At 42.6% G+C, this 18,083-nt stretch overlaps 1 protein-coding gene across 1 annotated transcript in view; it reads right to left on the bottom strand.

The window, feature by feature from the left end:
- SEC63 (SEC63 homolog, protein translocation regulator) overlaps positions 1-17,372 on the bottom strand; it is a 91,167-nt gene extending 73,795 nt beyond the window's left edge. Inside the window, exon 1 of the mRNA XM_033234782.1 lies at positions 16,963-17,372. Coding sequence (XP_033090673.1) covers positions 16,963-17,086 — 124 coding nt within the window. The 5' untranslated portion in view covers positions 17,087-17,372. The remainder of the gene's footprint in view (positions 1-16,962) is intronic.
- Positions 17,373-18,083: the final 711 nt, after the last annotated feature.

Raw genomic sequence — 18,083 nt, forward strand, 5'->3', positions numbered from 1 at the left:
TTAACTAAAGATTATGGGTCAAGAAGGTTAGAGGGGAGGGGAAGAAAGTAATCCTATCAATTTTGTGCATATTAATAGAAAGATCTCTATTAGATATCCAAGTGGAAATGTGGGTTAAGCACTTTTACACATTAAGTCTGGAGTCTGAGGAAAGAAGTTCAGACTGGGCTAGGTGCAGTGGCTCATGCCTGTAATCCCAGCACTTTGGGAGGCCGAGGTGGGCAGATTACTTGAGGTCAGGAGTTCAAGACCAGCCTGGCCAATATGGTGAAACCCGGCTCTACTAAAAACACAAAAATTAGCCACAGGTGGTTATTATATGCCTGTAATCCCAGCTACTCAGGAGGCTGAGGCAGGAGAATCACTTAAACCCAGGAAGCGGCGGTTGCAGTGAGCCAAGATCACACCACTGCATTCCAACCTACATGACAGAGTAAAACTCTGTCTCCAAAAAAAAAAAAACAAGAAGTCCAGTACAGCCTGGAAATAGAAATTTGGGAGTCTGGGAGTCCTCATCATATAGGCTGGTTATATTTAAAGCCATTAGGTTGGATGAGATCACCAAAAGGCATAACTGTAGATGTTAATGTCAAGGAATCAGCCTTGAGGTACTCTAATATTAACAGGCCATCACAGTGAAACTATGTTCAATTAGTTACCCCATAAAAAAATAGTTCTACCTATACATCTATGGCCAATTGATTTTTGACAAGGTTACCAAGCCATTCAATGCTGAACAGACTCTTCAACAAATGATGCTGAGACAACTGGATTTCCACATGGAAAAGAATGAAGTTGGACCCCCTTCTCACATCATTTACAAAAATTACCTCAAAATGGATCAAAGACATAAGAGCCGAAATCATAAATCTTTTAGAAAAAAAATACGAACAGATTTTTATAAGCCTAGAGTTACCACAGGAATCTTAGATATGACACCAAAAAGCCAGGCGTGGTGGCTCACACCTGTAATTCCAGCCCTTTGGGAGGCCAAGGCAGGTGGATCATGAGGTCAGGAGTTCGAGACCAGCCTGGTCAACATGATGAAACCCTGTCTCTACTAAAAATACAAAACTTACCCAGGCATGGTGGCACATGCCCGTAATCCCAGCTACTCAGGAGGCTGAGGCAGGAGAATCACTTGAACCTGAGAGGTGGAGGTTGCAGTGAGCAGAGATCGCGCCACTGCACTCCAGCCTGGACAATAGAGTGAGACTCCATCTCAGAAAAAGATAAAACACCTAAAGCATGAACAACAACAAAAAAAATAGATAAACTGGACTTCATCAAAATTAAAAGCTTTTGGTTTTTGATTCATCAAAGGACATTATCAAGAAAGTAAAAAGGGAACCTACAGAATGAGAAAATACTTGCAAACTGTGTATCTAACAAGAGATTTATATCCAGAACACATAGAGAAAAAGATAACCCAATTTAAAAATGGGCAAAGGATTTAAATAGACATTTCTCCAAAAACAAATGGCCAATATGAAAAGATGTTCAACATCATCAGCCATTAGGAAAATGCAAATCCAAACCATAAGATACACTTCAAATCTATCATTTAATTTTTTAAAAATTAAAAAAATAATTAAGCCAGGCACAGTGGTTCATGCCTGTAATCCCAGCACTTTGGGAGGCTGAGGCCAGCAGATTACTTGAAGTCAGGAGTTCAAGACCAGCCTGGTCAACACGGTGAAACTCCATCTCTACTAAAAATACAAAAATTAGGCAAGTGTGGTGGCACATGCCTGTAATCCCAGCTGCTCGGGAGGCTGAGGCAGGAGAATTGTTGGAACCTGGGAGGCGGAGGTGGCCGTGAGCTGAGATCACGCCACTGCACTCCAGCCTGGACGACAAAGTGAGACTTCGTCTCAAAAACAAAAAGAAAATACACAAAAATTAGCCAGGTGTGGTGGCATGCACCTATAGTTCCAGCTATGCAGGAGGCTGAGGCAGGAGAGTCGCTTGAACCCGGGAGGCAGGGGTTGCAGTGAGCCAAGATAGCGCCATTGCACTCCAGCTTGGGGGACAGGGCTACACCCCACCTCAAAAAAGAAACAAAAACAAAAGTATTAACCATAATTTCATATATAATTTTAATAGAATTAACTAATATTATAGCTATACATTATTAGCTATAATTTTTCTAAAAAACATAAAACAACAAGCATTGGAGACGAAGGAACATTGCTTGGAGGAATGTAACATGGAGTTCACAACCAGCCTGGACAACATAGTGAAACCTCATCTCTATTTTAAAAGTAAGGAATGTAGCCAGGCATGGTGGCGGGAGACTGTAGTCCCAGCTACTCAGGAGGGTGAGGCAGGAGAATGGCATGAACCCAGGAGGTGGAGCTTGCAAAGAGCCGAGATCGCGCCACTGCACTCCAGCCTGGGCGACAGAGTGAGACTCCATATCAGAAAAAAAATAAATAAAAATAAGGAATGTAAAATGGTGCCGCCACTATGGAAAACAGTTTGGTGGTTCCTCGAAAACCTAAACATAAGGCTGGGTGGGGTGGCTCATGCCTGTAATCCCATCCTTTGAGAGGCCGAGGCAGGCAGATCACTTGAGGCCAGGAGCTGGAGACCAGACTGGCCAATATGGTGAAACTGCGTCCCCACTAAACACAGAAAAATTAGCCAGGACTGGTGGCGCACACCTGTAGTCCCAGCTATTTGGGAGGCTGAAGCAGGAGAATCGCTTGAACCTGGGAGGCGGTGGCTGCTGTGAGCTGAGATCGCGTCATTGCACTCCAGCCTGGGCAACAGAGCAAGACTCCATATCAAAAAAAAAAAAAAAAAAAAAGGGTAACCATAGAATTAGCACATGACCCAACAATTCCACTCCTAGGAATATCCTCGAAAGAACTGACAATGTTCACTGCAGCATTATTCACAATAGCCAAAGGGTGGAAACTGTCCAAGTGTTCAACAAATAAACAAAATGTGGTATATCCTACAATAGAGTATTACTCAGCCATAAAAGGAATGAGATTCTGATACATGCTACAACATGGATGAACCCTGAAAACATTATGCTAAGTAAAATACGCCAGACACAAATGGACAAATTTTTATGATTCTACATATATGAAATATTTAGAACACGCAAACTTATGGAGACAGAAAGTATAGAAACTTTCAGCTGGGCATACAAGATTCTCCATGATTTAAATCCACTTTTGGTCTTTTCTCACATTTTCTCAGTCTATGAACCCTGGTTCCAACTAACTTGATACGTACTTTGAACATGTTCCATACTCATGCTATTTCTTCTTTGCAGTCCTCCTCCCCTCCCCAACTGGTTAAAATCTTTATCCTTCAAAACATGATGTAGGTTAAATTGTGGGGAAAAAAAATTAAAAATCTTCGGCCAGGCGCTGTAGCTCATTTGGGAGGCCGAGGCGGGTGGATCACGAGGTCAGGAGTTCAACACCAGTCTGGCCAAGATGGTGAAACCCCGTGTCTACTAAAAATACAAAAATTAGCTGGGCATGGTGGTGGGCGCCTGTAATCCCAGCGACTCGAGAGGCTGAGGCAAGAGAATCACTTGAACCCGGGAGGCGGAGGTTGCAGTGAGCCAATATCGTGCCACCGCACTCCAGCCCGGGCGACAGAGCGAGACTCCGTCTTAAAAAAAAAAACTTCTTCGTCCTCAAAAGTCTAGTCAAAAATTCACCTACTATGCAAAGCCTTTCTTGACCTCTAGATCCCCACTATCACAGCCAACTAGATGCAAATACTTCATCCAACTAACCTCCACAGCACTTGTTTTCACTTTTCTTACACTTTCTTTCTTGTGTTCTGCATATAATAATCTGTGCATTTGTCTAATCCTAGTCCTGTCACCCCACCCAGGTTACAAATTCTACCAAAACAAGACTATGTTTATACTGCATTCATCTTTGTATCATCTGCTGTACCTGTACGGTCAAACAGTGAACATTTAATCAGTAACTACTAAAACTAAACAAAAATCTAAAGCAAAAAAAGATTTGGAATCTACACGAGAAAATTCCTACTGACAAACACAATTCCAAAATGTAAAGAATATTTTTCTTTTTCTTTTTTTTTTTTGAGACAGAGTCTCACTCTGTCGCCCAGGCTGGAGTGCAGTGGCATGATCTCGGCTCACTGCAACCTCCGCCTCCTGGGTTCAAGTGATTCTCCTGCCTCAGCCTCCCGAACAGCTGGGACTAAAGGCGTACCCTACTACGCCCAACTCATTTTTGTATTTTTGGTAGAGACAGGGTTCACCACGTTGGCCAGGATGGTCTCGATCTCTTGACCTCGTGATCCACCCGCGTCAGCCTCCCAAAGTGCTGGGATTACAGGCGTGAGCCACCGTGCCTGGCCAAGAACATCTTTTTAAAAGAATGAACAGCAATGCCTACCAAAGAAACAATGTGATGGTGAAATAGTGTAACAACATTTGTCATCAATAAAGTCTGGTAATATGAAAACATTTTTAAAAGCAAGTCCAAGCAATTTATGAATACATTTGTAATCACCTTCTTGATGTCTAAATAAAAAGTATGATTAAGGGAACAAGCATCTAAGAAAAGCATCAAAGAAAACCTATCTTTGTTTCTCAGGTCCTCCCAAGATCAAGCAAATATGCAATGTGACCTTTAAATAAAAGCAATTTTACATAATGCAGGGTTTTCTTTTTTGGGTTTTTAAATTTATTATCTATATTTTATTTTATTATTTTATTGAGACGGAGTCTTGCTCTGTCGCCCAGGTTGGAGTGCGGTGGTGCCATCTCAGCTCACTGCAACCTCCGCCTCCCAGGTTCAAGCCATTCTCCTGCCTTAGCTTCCTGAGTAGCTGGGACTACAGGCACCTGCCACCACGCGCAGCTAATTTTTGTATTTTTAGAAGAGACGGGGTTTCACCATATTGGCCAGGCTGGTCTCGAACTCCTGACCTCATGATCCGCCCACCTCGGCCTCCCAAAGCACTGGGATTACAGGCACGAGCCACCGCGCCTGGCCTATTTTTTATTTTTTTAGACAAGAGTCTCACTCTGTCGCCCAGGCTGGAGTGCAGTTGTGCAATCTCAGCTCACCGCATCCTCCACCTCCCAGGTTCAAGCAATTCTCCTGCCTAAGCCTCCCAAGTAGCTGGGATTACAGGCAACCAACTAATTTTTTTTCTATTTTTAGTAGAGATGGAGTTTCACCATGTTTACCAGGCTGGTCTCAAACTCTCTACCTCAAACGATGTGCCCACCTCGGCCTCCCAAAGTGCTGGGATTACAGGCGTGAGCCACTGCACCCGACCAAAATAATGCAGTTATTAATCTAATGTTTTGTCACCACATCTATAAAACCTTCATGTAGTCCTGTAATTCCTACTGCCAAGTTCCCAACTGCTTTCCTCTGCATAGCACTTAAGTGTGTATATGCTGCATGTCTGATACACCCCTCTGTTAGGATAGAACAAAGAGGGAATGACTTTTTAAAACAATTTAAAGTTTTCTCAGATCTCTAACATTCCTTCAAGAGCTAAAGCCTGAGAAAACTGTACGCTCTACACATTAGGAGGTTGAAGCAAGCGGATCATCTGAGATCAGGAGTTCAAGACCAGCCTGGCCAACATGGTGAAACCCCATCTCTACTAAAAATACAAAAATTAGCCAGGCGTGGTGGTGGGCTCCTGTAATCTCAGCTACTCAGGAGGCTGAGGCAGGAGAATCACTTGAACCTGGGAGGCAGAGGTTGCAGTGAGCCGAGATCATGCCACTACACTCCAGTCTGGGCAACAGAGCAAGACGCTGTCTCAAAAAAAAAAACACATCGACCATAAGCTCTAAATATGAACATTAAGACATATCCCTTTGAATACAAAGCTGATACAAGTTAGTTTTTTCTAATGTCAAGAAACACAGCCTTGGTGACACAGTGAAACCCTATCTCTACAAAAATTAGAAAAATTAGCTGGGCATGATGGTGCACCTGTAGTCCCAGCTACTTGGAGGCCAAGGTGGGAGGATCACTTGAGCTTGGGAGACAGAGGTTGCAGTGAGCCGAGATTGTGCTACTGCACTCCAGCCTGGGTGACAGAGTGAGACCCTGTCTCCAAGAAAAAACAAAACAAAAAACAAAAACACTCATTATCGGACAAGAAGTTATTGTCAAAAAAAAGAACAAAAAAAACCAAACCACTCAACAGGAGACTGAGATAACCCATTGTACTGTAATTACAACTCTATAGATGGTGTGCATGTATAGTTCCTGCTATTTGGGAGGCTGAGGCAGGAGGATGGTTCAGCCCAGGAGATTGAGGCTGCAGTGAGCAGTGATGGTGCCACTGCACTCCAACCTGGGTAACAACATGAGACCCAGTCTCAAAAAGAATTCATCCCCATTCTTTTCCCTGAACTTAATCCCCAAACTGATCATTGGCCAATTACCAAACAGCTTTCAAGAGGACAAGAAATAAGTAATCCTGGAAATGAGTGAAAATTCAAAATCTGCACTCCATTCTCATTCTCTCCTCTGTACTTATATTCAATAAACAGTCCAAGCTTTCTTAGAATTCTCTTTCTAATCCGATCGCCTGTCACTGGGAAGGGCCTCTGAAATGTACACCCCCTCCATCTAGTTTCCCACCCAGCCATCACCAACCTCCCCCCCACCCACCAAACCATTCTCCACACAATACTCCACAAAAGCCAAACTGACCATGTTTTATTACCATACTTTAAAACCTCCATTGTTTACCAAATAACTTACAGGATAAAGTATAACACTCTTAAAATAGTTAACTTGGTTGTAAGTGCCAATCACATTCCAATCTTTACCATATACTAAACACCTCCACGCTTTCACATATACTTTCCCCTATATATGGAATGCCCTTCTCCCACTTACCATTTAAGACCAATCTCATGTCACCTCCTCTGCATGAAACACTTCCCCAAATCCCAAAATGTATTTACTCCTTCCCATGTGCTCCCAAAGCACTTTCCACTAGCCATTTTAACACATATCATAATGTGTTATATTTACTTAATTACAGGAGGCAGCAGAGAGTAGTGGCTAACAAGAGATGCTTTGGCATAATACAGAATTGAGTCCAATATACAATCTTCCACCTGGTAGCTATATGACTTTAGGAAAGTTGGTAACCTCCCCTAGGACGCAGTTTTCTCATGAATAAAATGAGGTAATACATCAATCCAGCTCAAAGTGCTACCGTGAGTGCATTCCGCACTACCCACCTTCAGGCTAGTACTCACTCAACAGCAGCAGAGCTGAGTCTAGATGAGGAAAACCATGGTTATCTATCTCAGACTGAAGGCGGAAGTGGGTTTTCCTCCTCCAAGGAGGGACTATGTCTAAAGTTATCCCCACAGAGAGGATTCCGGGAGGACAGTGGAGTAAGAAACACCAGGAATCCATCTCCCTATCTAGACAACACTTCACTGGCAGAATCTGTCTTACATAACTATTTTGTAACTCTGGAGTCTACTGAAGGCTTGCAAGTTTCAGGGAAAGGCTTGGAGGGTAAATTATGAAGACTTTTGGTCAATTTTAGTTCCTTGGTTTGTACCTCCATGTTGGGGCTCAGTGATACCCAAAATATGGCATTTTGACATGCTGAATAAACAAGCCTCAAAGTCTGACTTTCCTCCCTGCCCTCCTGATACACCCCATCATATCCCAAAGCCTTCAACTGCCTAAGATCCAGACCCACCAAAATGAATAACTGCTTTTCTTCTCCTCCTGTAGGACCAAGAAGGTAACCACACCTAAACAGACCCTTCACAAGATAATGTACAAGTTCATCTCTGTTCTCTGATCCATTCTCCCTAGCAATCCTATCAACAGAATTCCTCTTCTCCCCCTTCCCATTGTTTCACCAGGATGGTATATAAGCTTCTGAACTACACTGGAGTGTGGGGAATCACTTTGTGGTTCGCCCCATGTACACATCAAATACATTTGTATGTCTTTCCTCCAATTAATCTGCCTTGTCTGAGTTGATTTTTCAGCAAAACTTCAGAGGGCAAAAGGGAAGTTTCCCTTGGTCCCTACATCCACACTTTGTTTTCTAAATAATAAACTAATGCATTTAAAAGAATTACGAGTTTATGCTATGGGGCACACAATGTACAAAGATGTAATTATGTGAAATCAAACACTGAAAGAGGTTGGGATGGAGCTATAAAGGAGCAGAGTTTTTATATGTCAAAGTTAAACTGGTATAAATTGAAATTACAATATTTAGGATGTTTAATGTAATCCCCATGGTAACCACACAAAAACTACAGAATATACTCAAAAGAAAATGAGACGTGAGCAGTGGCTCACACATGTAATCCCAGCACTCTGAGAGGCTGAGACATGGATCGCTTGAGCCCAGGAGTTCGAGACAAGCTTGAGCAACATGGCAAAACCCAGTCTCTACTTACAAATAAAATAAAACAAAAATAAGAAAATGCAAAGAAATACAAACATTTCACTACAAAAAAAATCAGCTAAACAAAAAAATAGTAATGCAGGAAATAAGGAACAAAAGGCTATATGCCTATAGAAAACAAATAGCAAAATGACAGAGGTCCTTCTTTTTATTGTGTGTGACAGGGTCTCCTGTCATCCTGGTTGGAGTACAGTGACATGATCATAGCTCACTGCAGCCTCAATTTCCTGGGCTCAAGTGATCCTCCTGCTTCAGCCTCCTGAGTAGCAAGGACTAAAGGTGTGCGCCACCATGCCTGGCTAATTTTTTTTTATTGTTTGTAGGAACACGGTCTCATTATATTGCCCAGGCTGGTTCAAACTCCTGGACTCAAGTGATCTTCCCATTTCAGCTTCTCAAAGTGCTGGGATTACAGGAATGAAACACTGCACCTGGCCCTCCTTCCTTAACAGTAATTACTTTAAATGTAAATGGTTAAATGTTCCAATCAAAAGACAGACTGGCAGAATGGATTAAAAGCACCTGATCCAACTAAGTCCATCTACAAGAGACTCACTTTAGATCCAAAGACACAAACAGATTGAAGGTGAAAGGATGGAAAAAATATTCCATGCAAACAGTAACCAAAAGATAGCAGGGTGGTGACTATAGTATTAGACAAAATAGACTTTAAAACAAAAAAAGATTACAAGAGAAGGCCGGGCGCGGTGGCTCAAGCCTGTAATCCCAGCACTTTGGGAGGCCGAGATGGGCGGATCACGAGGTCAGGAGATCGAGACCATCCTGGCTAACACGGTGAAACCCCGTCTCTACTAAAAATACAAAAAACTAGCCGGGCGAGGTGGCGGGTGCCTGTAGTCCCAGCTACCCAGAGGCTGAGGCAGGAGAATGGCGTAAACCCGGGAGGCGGAGCTTGCAGTGAGCTGAGATCCGGCCACTGCACTCCAGCCCGGGCGATAGAGCAAGACTCCGTCTCAAAAAAAAAAAAAAAAGATTACAAGAGAAAAAAGACATTACATATTAGTAAGAGGTTCAATACAGCAAGAAGATATAACATTTATAAACATTTATGTACCTAATGCCCATCAAAATGTACAATGCAAAAACCAACAAAAACAGATAATGCTACAATAACAGTTTCAGACTTCAATACACTCTCCATCCCCAATAATGAACAGAACAACCAAAAAGAAGGTAAGGAAATAGAGGACTTAACACAAACCAACTAGATCTAACAGACATATATAACACTCACTACCCAACAGCAGCAGCACTCACATCATTCTGTAGTGCCCATGGGACATTTTGCAGGACAGACTATATGTTAAGCCAAAAATTAAGTCTCAGTATATTTTAAAAGATAACTATCATACAAAGTTATCTTCTCTGACCATAACAGATAAATATGACCAATACAGATGAGTACACTGAGATACACAGAAGTTAAATCAGTAACCAATACAGGTGAGTATACTGAAACACATGGAAGTTAAATAACTTACAATAGGCTGTAGAGCCAGGTTTCAAAACCAGGCAATTTTGAAAAAGTAAGGTCAGAGTAAGGTTAAATAAGTTTTGAAAAGGGAAGATCAAGCCCCAAAAGTAAGATCAAGGAGTCAAAACAAAAACTTTTTTCAAAAACTTTTTTGAAATTATACATTTTATCTCAATTGAAAAAGAATTCTTTCCATAACCTAAGGAAAGAATAAAAGCATGTTTTTGATTATTTAAAATTCTAATAATTACAAGCAATCAGTTATTTTCTCTTGTCAAATATACCAATAAAAGCCTAATGACATACAATGTTTAAAGTGATAACTCTTCTATTGTAAATCAAAAAAGTAGTAAACAAAATTATGCACGTAAGAATAATGGTTGGATTGAAATTCCAAGTAAACATTAAGAATACTTGCTATTTTAAAAGCACTAAGCAAGACAAACATTAACAATTACTAAGAAAGCACAAAGTGGGCAGTGCACACAAAAGGTATTGTTGGCAACACCAAAGATGGGTAGTGCTAAGGTAATTATATGCAATTATTTCAAAATGTTAAGGATATTCAAATTATATAAGGCTCCAATCATGGCACAATGGTAAATACTCTGGAAGCCATTAATACACAACTATGATAAATTGATTGTAAACTTGTATCATTAAAGTTGTTTGACAAAAATATCTGGCTTTTAACTCCCAGAACTTTACAGTACTGTGTTCTGTAAGTGCTTCTTAGCTATGTAAAACAAAAATGCTAACACATTAGTTTTTTGGATATTTTTGTTGTTGTTAGCAAAGAGCACATACCAAAATATACTACCTCCCAAAATGACAACTACAGCAAAAGACCATTACTAAGGAAGCTCTCCTCCAAGCAGCACTTCCCAAACAGCTACAATTTAGATTCATACATGGATCTTTAAAAAATACCAATACATAGCACCCACTCCAGACCAAATAAATCAGAGTATCTGGGGATGGGTGCAAGTGTTTTAAAAAGTTCCCGAAGTGATTCTAATGTGTAGCCAGGGTTAAGAATCACTGTGCCAAGGAAATCTAAGCCCTCTGTGGTATAATTTCATACAGAGCTTTTGTCCTTAATTGTCTGAAAAAGTATTCATTTTATTCAGCCAACTTGCAAACCAAGAGAGTAAAACAAATAGGACCCTTTAACTACTAAAAGGGGTATTAATTAGAAGTACACTACACCAAAAGCAACGGCAGCAAAAGCCAAAATTGACAAATGGGATCTAATTAAACTAAAGAGCTTCTGCACAGCAAAAGAAACTACCATCAGAGTGAACAGGCAACCTACAGAATGGGAGAAAATTTTTGCAATCTACTCATCTGACAAAGGGCTAATATCCAGAATCTACAAAGAACTCAAACAAATATACAAGAAAAAAACAAACAACCCCATCAAAAAGTGGGCAAAGGATATGAACAGACATTTCTCAAAAGAAGACATTCATACAGCCAACAGACACATGAAAAAATGCTCATCATCACTCGCCATCAGAGAAATGCAAATCAAAACCACAATGAGATACCATCTCACACCAGTTAGAACGGCAATCATTAAAAAATCAGGAAACAACAGGTGTTGGAGAGGATGTGGAGAAATAGGAACACTTTTACACTGTTGGTGGGATTGTAAACTAGTTCAACCATTATGGAAAACAGTATGGCGATTCCTCAAGGATCTAGAACTAGATGTACCATATGACCCAGCCATCCCACTACTGGGTATATACCCAAAGGATTATAAATTATTCTACTACAAAGACACATGCACACGTATGTTCATTGCGGCACTATTCACAATAGCAAAGACTTGGAATCAACCCAAATGTCCATCAGTGACAGACTGGATTAAGAAAATGTGGCACATATACACCATGGAATACTATGCAGCCATAAAAAAGGATGAGTTTGCGTCCTTTGTAGGGACATGGATGCAGCTGGAAACCATCATTCTTAGCAAACTATCACAAGAAGAGAAAACCAAACACCGCATGTTCTCACTCATAGGTGGGAACTGAACAATGAGATCACTTGGACTCGGGAAGGGGAACATCACACACTGGGGCCTATCATGGGGAGGGGGGAGGGTGGAGGGATTGCATTGGGGAGTTATACGTGATATAAATGATGAATTGATGGGTGCTGACGAGTTGATGGGTGCAGCACACCAACATGGCACAAGTATACATATGTAACAAACCTGCACGTTATGCACATGTACCCTAGAACTTGAAGTATAATAAAAATAAATAAATAAATAAAATAAAATAAAATAAAAAAGAAGTACACTTAGCTAAACACGTTAGGCAAAAATCAAGGCAAAAGGAGTCCATTAATGTTTTAGATAACAGATACGTTCAATTAACATGTCAAATATGCCAATAAACAAACTGCGGATTTTTCAAACCACAGACTTTACAAGCTGTGAAATGGTGCTATGCTTTCTGGTGCATTCAAGAGCCCACTAATTCCAAAAGAGTCGTGCTGAAACAACTGTCAACCTTAAAAACTGAAAGTCCCAAATGTGTTGCAAAAAACACAAACAAAAAAACTGAAATAAAGATTACTTAAACTGGGCCGGCCGCAGTGGCTCTTACCTGTAATCCCAGCACTTTGGGAGACTGAGGTGGGCAGATAACTTGAGGTCAGGGGTCGGAAACCAGCCTGGCCAACATGGTGAAACCTTGTCTCTACTAAAAATACAAAAAGTAGCCGGGCATAGTAGCAGGCACCTGTAATCCCAGCTACTTGGGAAGCCAGGGTGGGAGAACTGCTTGAACCCGGGAGGGGGAGGTTGCAGTGAGCCAAGATCATGTCACTGCACGTGAGCCTGGGCGACAGAGTGAGACTTCATGCCAAAACAAACAAAAAAATTACTTAAACTGAACTTTAAGGTTGTATAACTGCCAGAGCAAACCTTTTCATGCTTTCATGCACACACACGCTATCTCTGAAAATACTGTCAGAACTCTGAAATTCAAACACATGCCTACATTTTTGTATTTGGCTACTTAACTGCTTCACAGGACAACTAAATAAATTAAGCCTCAAAAACAAGTATTAAAATATGCTGTTGTGGCTGGGGAACAGTGGCTCACGCCTGTAATCCCAGCACTTCGGGAGGCTGAGGCAGGTGGATCAATTGAGGTCAGGAGTTTGAGACCAGTCTGGCCAACATGGTGAAACCCCATCTCCACTAAAAATACAAAAATAAGCCAGGCATGGTGGCTCACACCAGTTTTCCTAGCTACTCAGGAGGCTGAGGCACGAGAATCGTTTGAACACGGGAAACAGAGGTTGCAGTAAGCCAAGATCACGTCACTGCACTTCAGTCTGGGTGACAGAGCGAGACTCCATCTCAAAAAATAAAAATACTTTTTATATATATACACACATATACATATATACATATACACATATATATACACACATATACATATATACATATACACATATATATACACACACACATATATATATATATATATATATATGCTGTTGTGTTTCCCCAAAACAGTACTATGGGGTCCTCATCTTTTATTTAAAATCCTTAAGAACAAATGTGCTTCAGAATTTTTCAGATTTTAGAAAGATAACACAGCATTTATACTCAAACAGACCCTGTAAGGTCTAAAATAGCACCAATAACCAAACAAATCAATATTCCAAGAGCAGAACATAACTATTTCCTAAGTGAGATAAGGATTATTAAGTAGCCTCCTGTCCGTACAAGTTAGCAAATTATTTTGCAAAAACTTCTGAAAAAACTTCCTTTTTCAGAGCTTTGAATGAAGCAGTAATTCAAGATTTCTCTTTGATATTCAAGATACTGCAACTGGGCTGCAGAAAAAAGTCACTATGATGAAAACATCCTTTTAATACAACTGTAATTCTACAGAAACAACTCAACTTATTAGAGTCCAAGTGGTGCTCAGTAATTTTCATAATGATTAGAATAGCATTTAAGTGTTCACCTTAATTTTCATAACACGATTTTGAGCAAGACCAAACAAATACATCAAAATATGCATACTGACTAAGGGAAGCCTGAAGCAGAGGGCCCGATGTAAAACAGGGGCAAACTGACACCCATAATAGTTCACCTAACTTTCTATCTAGCAGTGTCGAAACCACACAGGGCTCTGAAGCTAAGTGACCAATGTTCTAATCCAAGTTCAACCATAAAGGAAAATTACTTACATACTCTACCCCCAGTTTCTTTACCTGTAAATGGAGATAATAATAGAACCTACCTCACTGCATTTTTTTTTTTTTTTTTTTTGAGACATAGTCTCACTTTGTTGCCGAGGCTGGAGTGTAGTGGCACGATCTCAGCTCATTGCGACCTCCACCTCCCCGGTTCACGCAATTCTTCCTGCCTCAGCCTCCCAGGTAGCTGGGATCACAGGCGTCTGCCACCACGCCCAGCTAATTTTTTGTATTTTTGTAGAGATGAGGTTTTGCCACGTTGGCCAGGCTGGTCTTGAACTCCTGACCTTAAGTGATCCGCCTGCCTCAGCCTCCCAAAGTGTTGGGATTACAGGTGTGAGCCACTGTGCCCAGCCAACCTCACTGCATTTTTAAGAAGATTAAATAAAGTAAAAGTTGAACTCCATGATTTACAAATAGCATTAATTCCCTCCACCTAAACTACCACCACTTTTTCAAAGACACTTACATACTGAAGGGGGTCAAGTATGACTTGTTGGCAGGGCGTGGTGGCTCACACCTGTAGTCCCAGCACTTTGGGAGGCCAAGGAGGGCAGATCACTTGGTGTCAGGAGTTGGAGACCAGCCTGGTCAACATGGCGAAATCCCATCTCTGCTAAAAATATGAAAATAAGCCAGGCATGGTGGCACATGCCTATAATCCCAGCTACTCAGGAGGCTGGGGCAGAACTGCTTGAACCCAGCAGGTGGAGGCTGCAAAGAGTTGAGATCCAGCCATTGCACTCCACCCTGGGCAACAGAGTGAGTCTCTGTCTCAAAAAAATGAATACATACATAAATACATAAATAAATAGTATGATTCGTCTATGAAATCAGTTGAATTTTATAATACAAAACTCACCATGAAAATATGACTTTCAAATTTCAAAAATCCGTCCTGACATGGTGGCTCAAGTCTGTAAGCCCAGCTAGTCGGGGGGCTTGAAGTTAGTTCAAGATCAGCCTGGGCAAATGAGACTCTCTCCGCTTTAAAAAGAAAAACTTCAAAAATCCAATGTAGATTAAAAAATGATGGCTAATTTCTGAAATTAGGGCCGTTTCTCAAAACACTTTTTTTTATACCTTTGCTCTGTCTGATCAAAACACATTCTAGCCAAAACCACCGACTGCCCTCCCAGTATCTTTTTGTCTTCTACACTACCAATTGCACACATAATGGTTGTTAGGTGAAAATAAAACTACCCTTTTAACTTGGTAGTTAACCCTTTTTAACCCAAGTTAAAAAGTGAACCCTTTTAACTTGAAATACAACAACCACAAGAATGGCCTAGGTTTTGCAGACAAGAAAAGTCATTACAGTATTAAGACTTCACTTATACACAACCACTGTCCAAAGAACCTACCCAATATTTTTTTTCCTTTTTCAACATCGAGGAAGAATCTACACAATTTAAATGCACTTAGGAAATAAGGCACAACAGTCCAAAACCCAAATTTCATAAACTACCCATTGAGTAAGAAAAGTATTAAGACTGGTAATTATGCACAGAGTTTTGCATCTAACGGATTTTTTAACTTACTGTCAAAGGTACAAAATGATGGAATCCTTTACTATTTATCCTAAATTTATTTTAGTTCTATTCCAAGTCAAGAATGTTAGTTTCCTGCAGATCAAAAGGGGCGGGGGGGGGGAGAATGTTACAGGGCATTGAATCCATTCAGCATAACAAGTTCTGAGCTGATTCAATGCTTCACTGTTAACAACTTCCCCAAAGTAGAATATATAACCTGGACAACATAGACCTCCAGCACACCAAGTTGAAGAGAAGATATTTAAGCAAGTTAGCACAGCTCGTGTGAAACAGAAAGCCTTCTCTAAGTTGTTAATACTCAAAACCTACTCCTTACTGTTAACACTACCATAAATAACCCATTAGGCCCTCGCAGTTACATCAGCTTTACGAATATCATCTGCCCTATGTCCTAGTAGAGTGCAACAAATGGATGCAAACATTACCCAAACATAAAGTGAAATATGAAAAGAATCTGTTATTCTGTGCTTGAATTCGATGTTGTTCAATGTGAAAAGACTTAGAACCAAAAGCAAATCGACCCACTACCTCAAAATTCCCTGTAAGATTAATTAAATGAGACTTAATCCTTCATACTTGCACTTTTTCCGTCACAAACAGGAAACTCCAAAGAAAAAGAAATAGAAAAAAGCCTATTTTTGCTAAGAGGAATAACAGCATTGCTTCCAACCCCCACAGTGAGTGAACAAATGAAAAAGCAACGGGAGGAAGTGACGGGGGTAGGCGGTGGAGAGCTCAGTTGGAGTCCTAAGCGTGCCACCCGGCTCAGAGAAGCCTCAAAACATCTGTTAAGAGCAGCTGCAACAGGGAAACGGGAGTCGGGGGAGGAGGGCCGCGAACTGGAGGGACTGAGAGTTGTGCCCGCACGTTCAGTCTCTTCCTTGGCCAACTCTTTGCTCACCTCCCAAGTCCCCATCCTCCCCATCCCATCTCGTTTCCTCCATAAAGAAAAATCCCAATAAAAGCAGAGGCAGAGAAGACAAAGAGGCAGGAGGAGACTGCAAGGAGCGTCCACAACAATGGAGAAGATGGAGCGAGCGAAACTCCTGAGGACAATGAAGGGAGGTGGAGAAGCGCCGAGGGAAACGCCGCCGACCCAGGCCCCGCCAGTGGCGGACGCTGGACACAGGCCGGGCCGCAGGTCCTTGTCACCCCGGACGCCGCGGGCTGGAGCCGGGCGCCACAGGGCCTGGGGGCGCTGGTAGGGCCTGCGCGGGTCCGCGGGCAAAGGCCGGCGGGACTCACCGGCATTCTGGTCTCGGGGCCAGAGGTAGTATGTCGCCGGAATCACGATGAGCCCCACGAAGGAGGTGAGGAAGTAGAAGAAGGTGTTCCCACTGTCATCGTACTGGAACTGCTGCCCGGCCATGGCACCCCCTCCTCCCCCTCGCTCTTCTCACCGCCGCCGCCACGACCACGCTCTGCACTCCCGCTCCCTACGCCCCGGCCCGAGTGGCGTAGCTTGGACGCTGCCGCCGCCGCCGCCTCTCCTCCCTGCCCCCACGCCACTCTCACGGACACGCCGCCGCCGCCGCTGCTGCTGCCGCCGTCGCCAGCTCTCGCGAGAGGAGATAGTTCCCGCCCCGCTCAGTTTTCCCTCCTCCTGCCTGTCCCCAACAAGCTCGCTAAGGGAGACGTGGCGAGCGCCACGGTGGAACTCGGCGAGGTCTCGCCCTTAGCCCCGCCCCAACGTCAAAGCCCCGCCCCCTAACTCCTCCCCTAGGACCCCGCCCCTAACCCCTCCGCCTTCCTCCGCCGCTCAGTTCCCAGCGCCCCACGCCGGATCCCGAGCGTCGGCTTGTGGGATCCCAGTAAAGGCTTCCCGCGGAAGCAGCGGCAGCAGGCGGTTCACTTGGCTGCGACTGGGGTCCCAGATATTCAGAGAAGAGCTGAGGCTTAGCCTGTCCTGCCCTCTCGATTAATTGCCCTGGTTGATCATGTTTCCTTGGATTCTGGATCTTCTCCTCCAGCCCCCATATTTTGGATGACAAATGTCATTTGGAATAGGGGGTGGGAGGCCGGGCGCAGTGGCTCACACCTGTAATCCCAGCACTTTGAGAGGCCGAGGCGGGCGGATCATGAGGTCAGGAGTTCGAGATCAGCCTGACCAACATGGTGAAACCCAGTCTCTAATAAAAATACAAAAATTAGCCGGACGTGGTGGCTCGCGCCTCCGTCTCAAGAAAAGGGGGGGAGGAGGTGTGGATTGCAGTTATGTTTACAAAGCAATGTTTACTATCCCACCGGGCGCGGTGGCTCACGCCTGTAATCCCAGTACTTTGGGAGACCGGATGGATCATGAGGTCAGGAGTTCAAGACCAGCCTGACCAACATGTTGAAACCCCGTCTCTACTAAAAATACAAAG

Source organism: Trachypithecus francoisi, unplaced genomic scaffold (assembly GCF_009764315.1).
Source record: "Trachypithecus francoisi isolate TF-2019V2 unplaced genomic scaffold, Tfra_2.0 Lachesis_group15, whole genome shotgun sequence".
NCBI classification, from domain to species: domain Eukaryota; kingdom Metazoa; phylum Chordata; class Mammalia; order Primates; family Cercopithecidae; genus Trachypithecus; species Trachypithecus francoisi.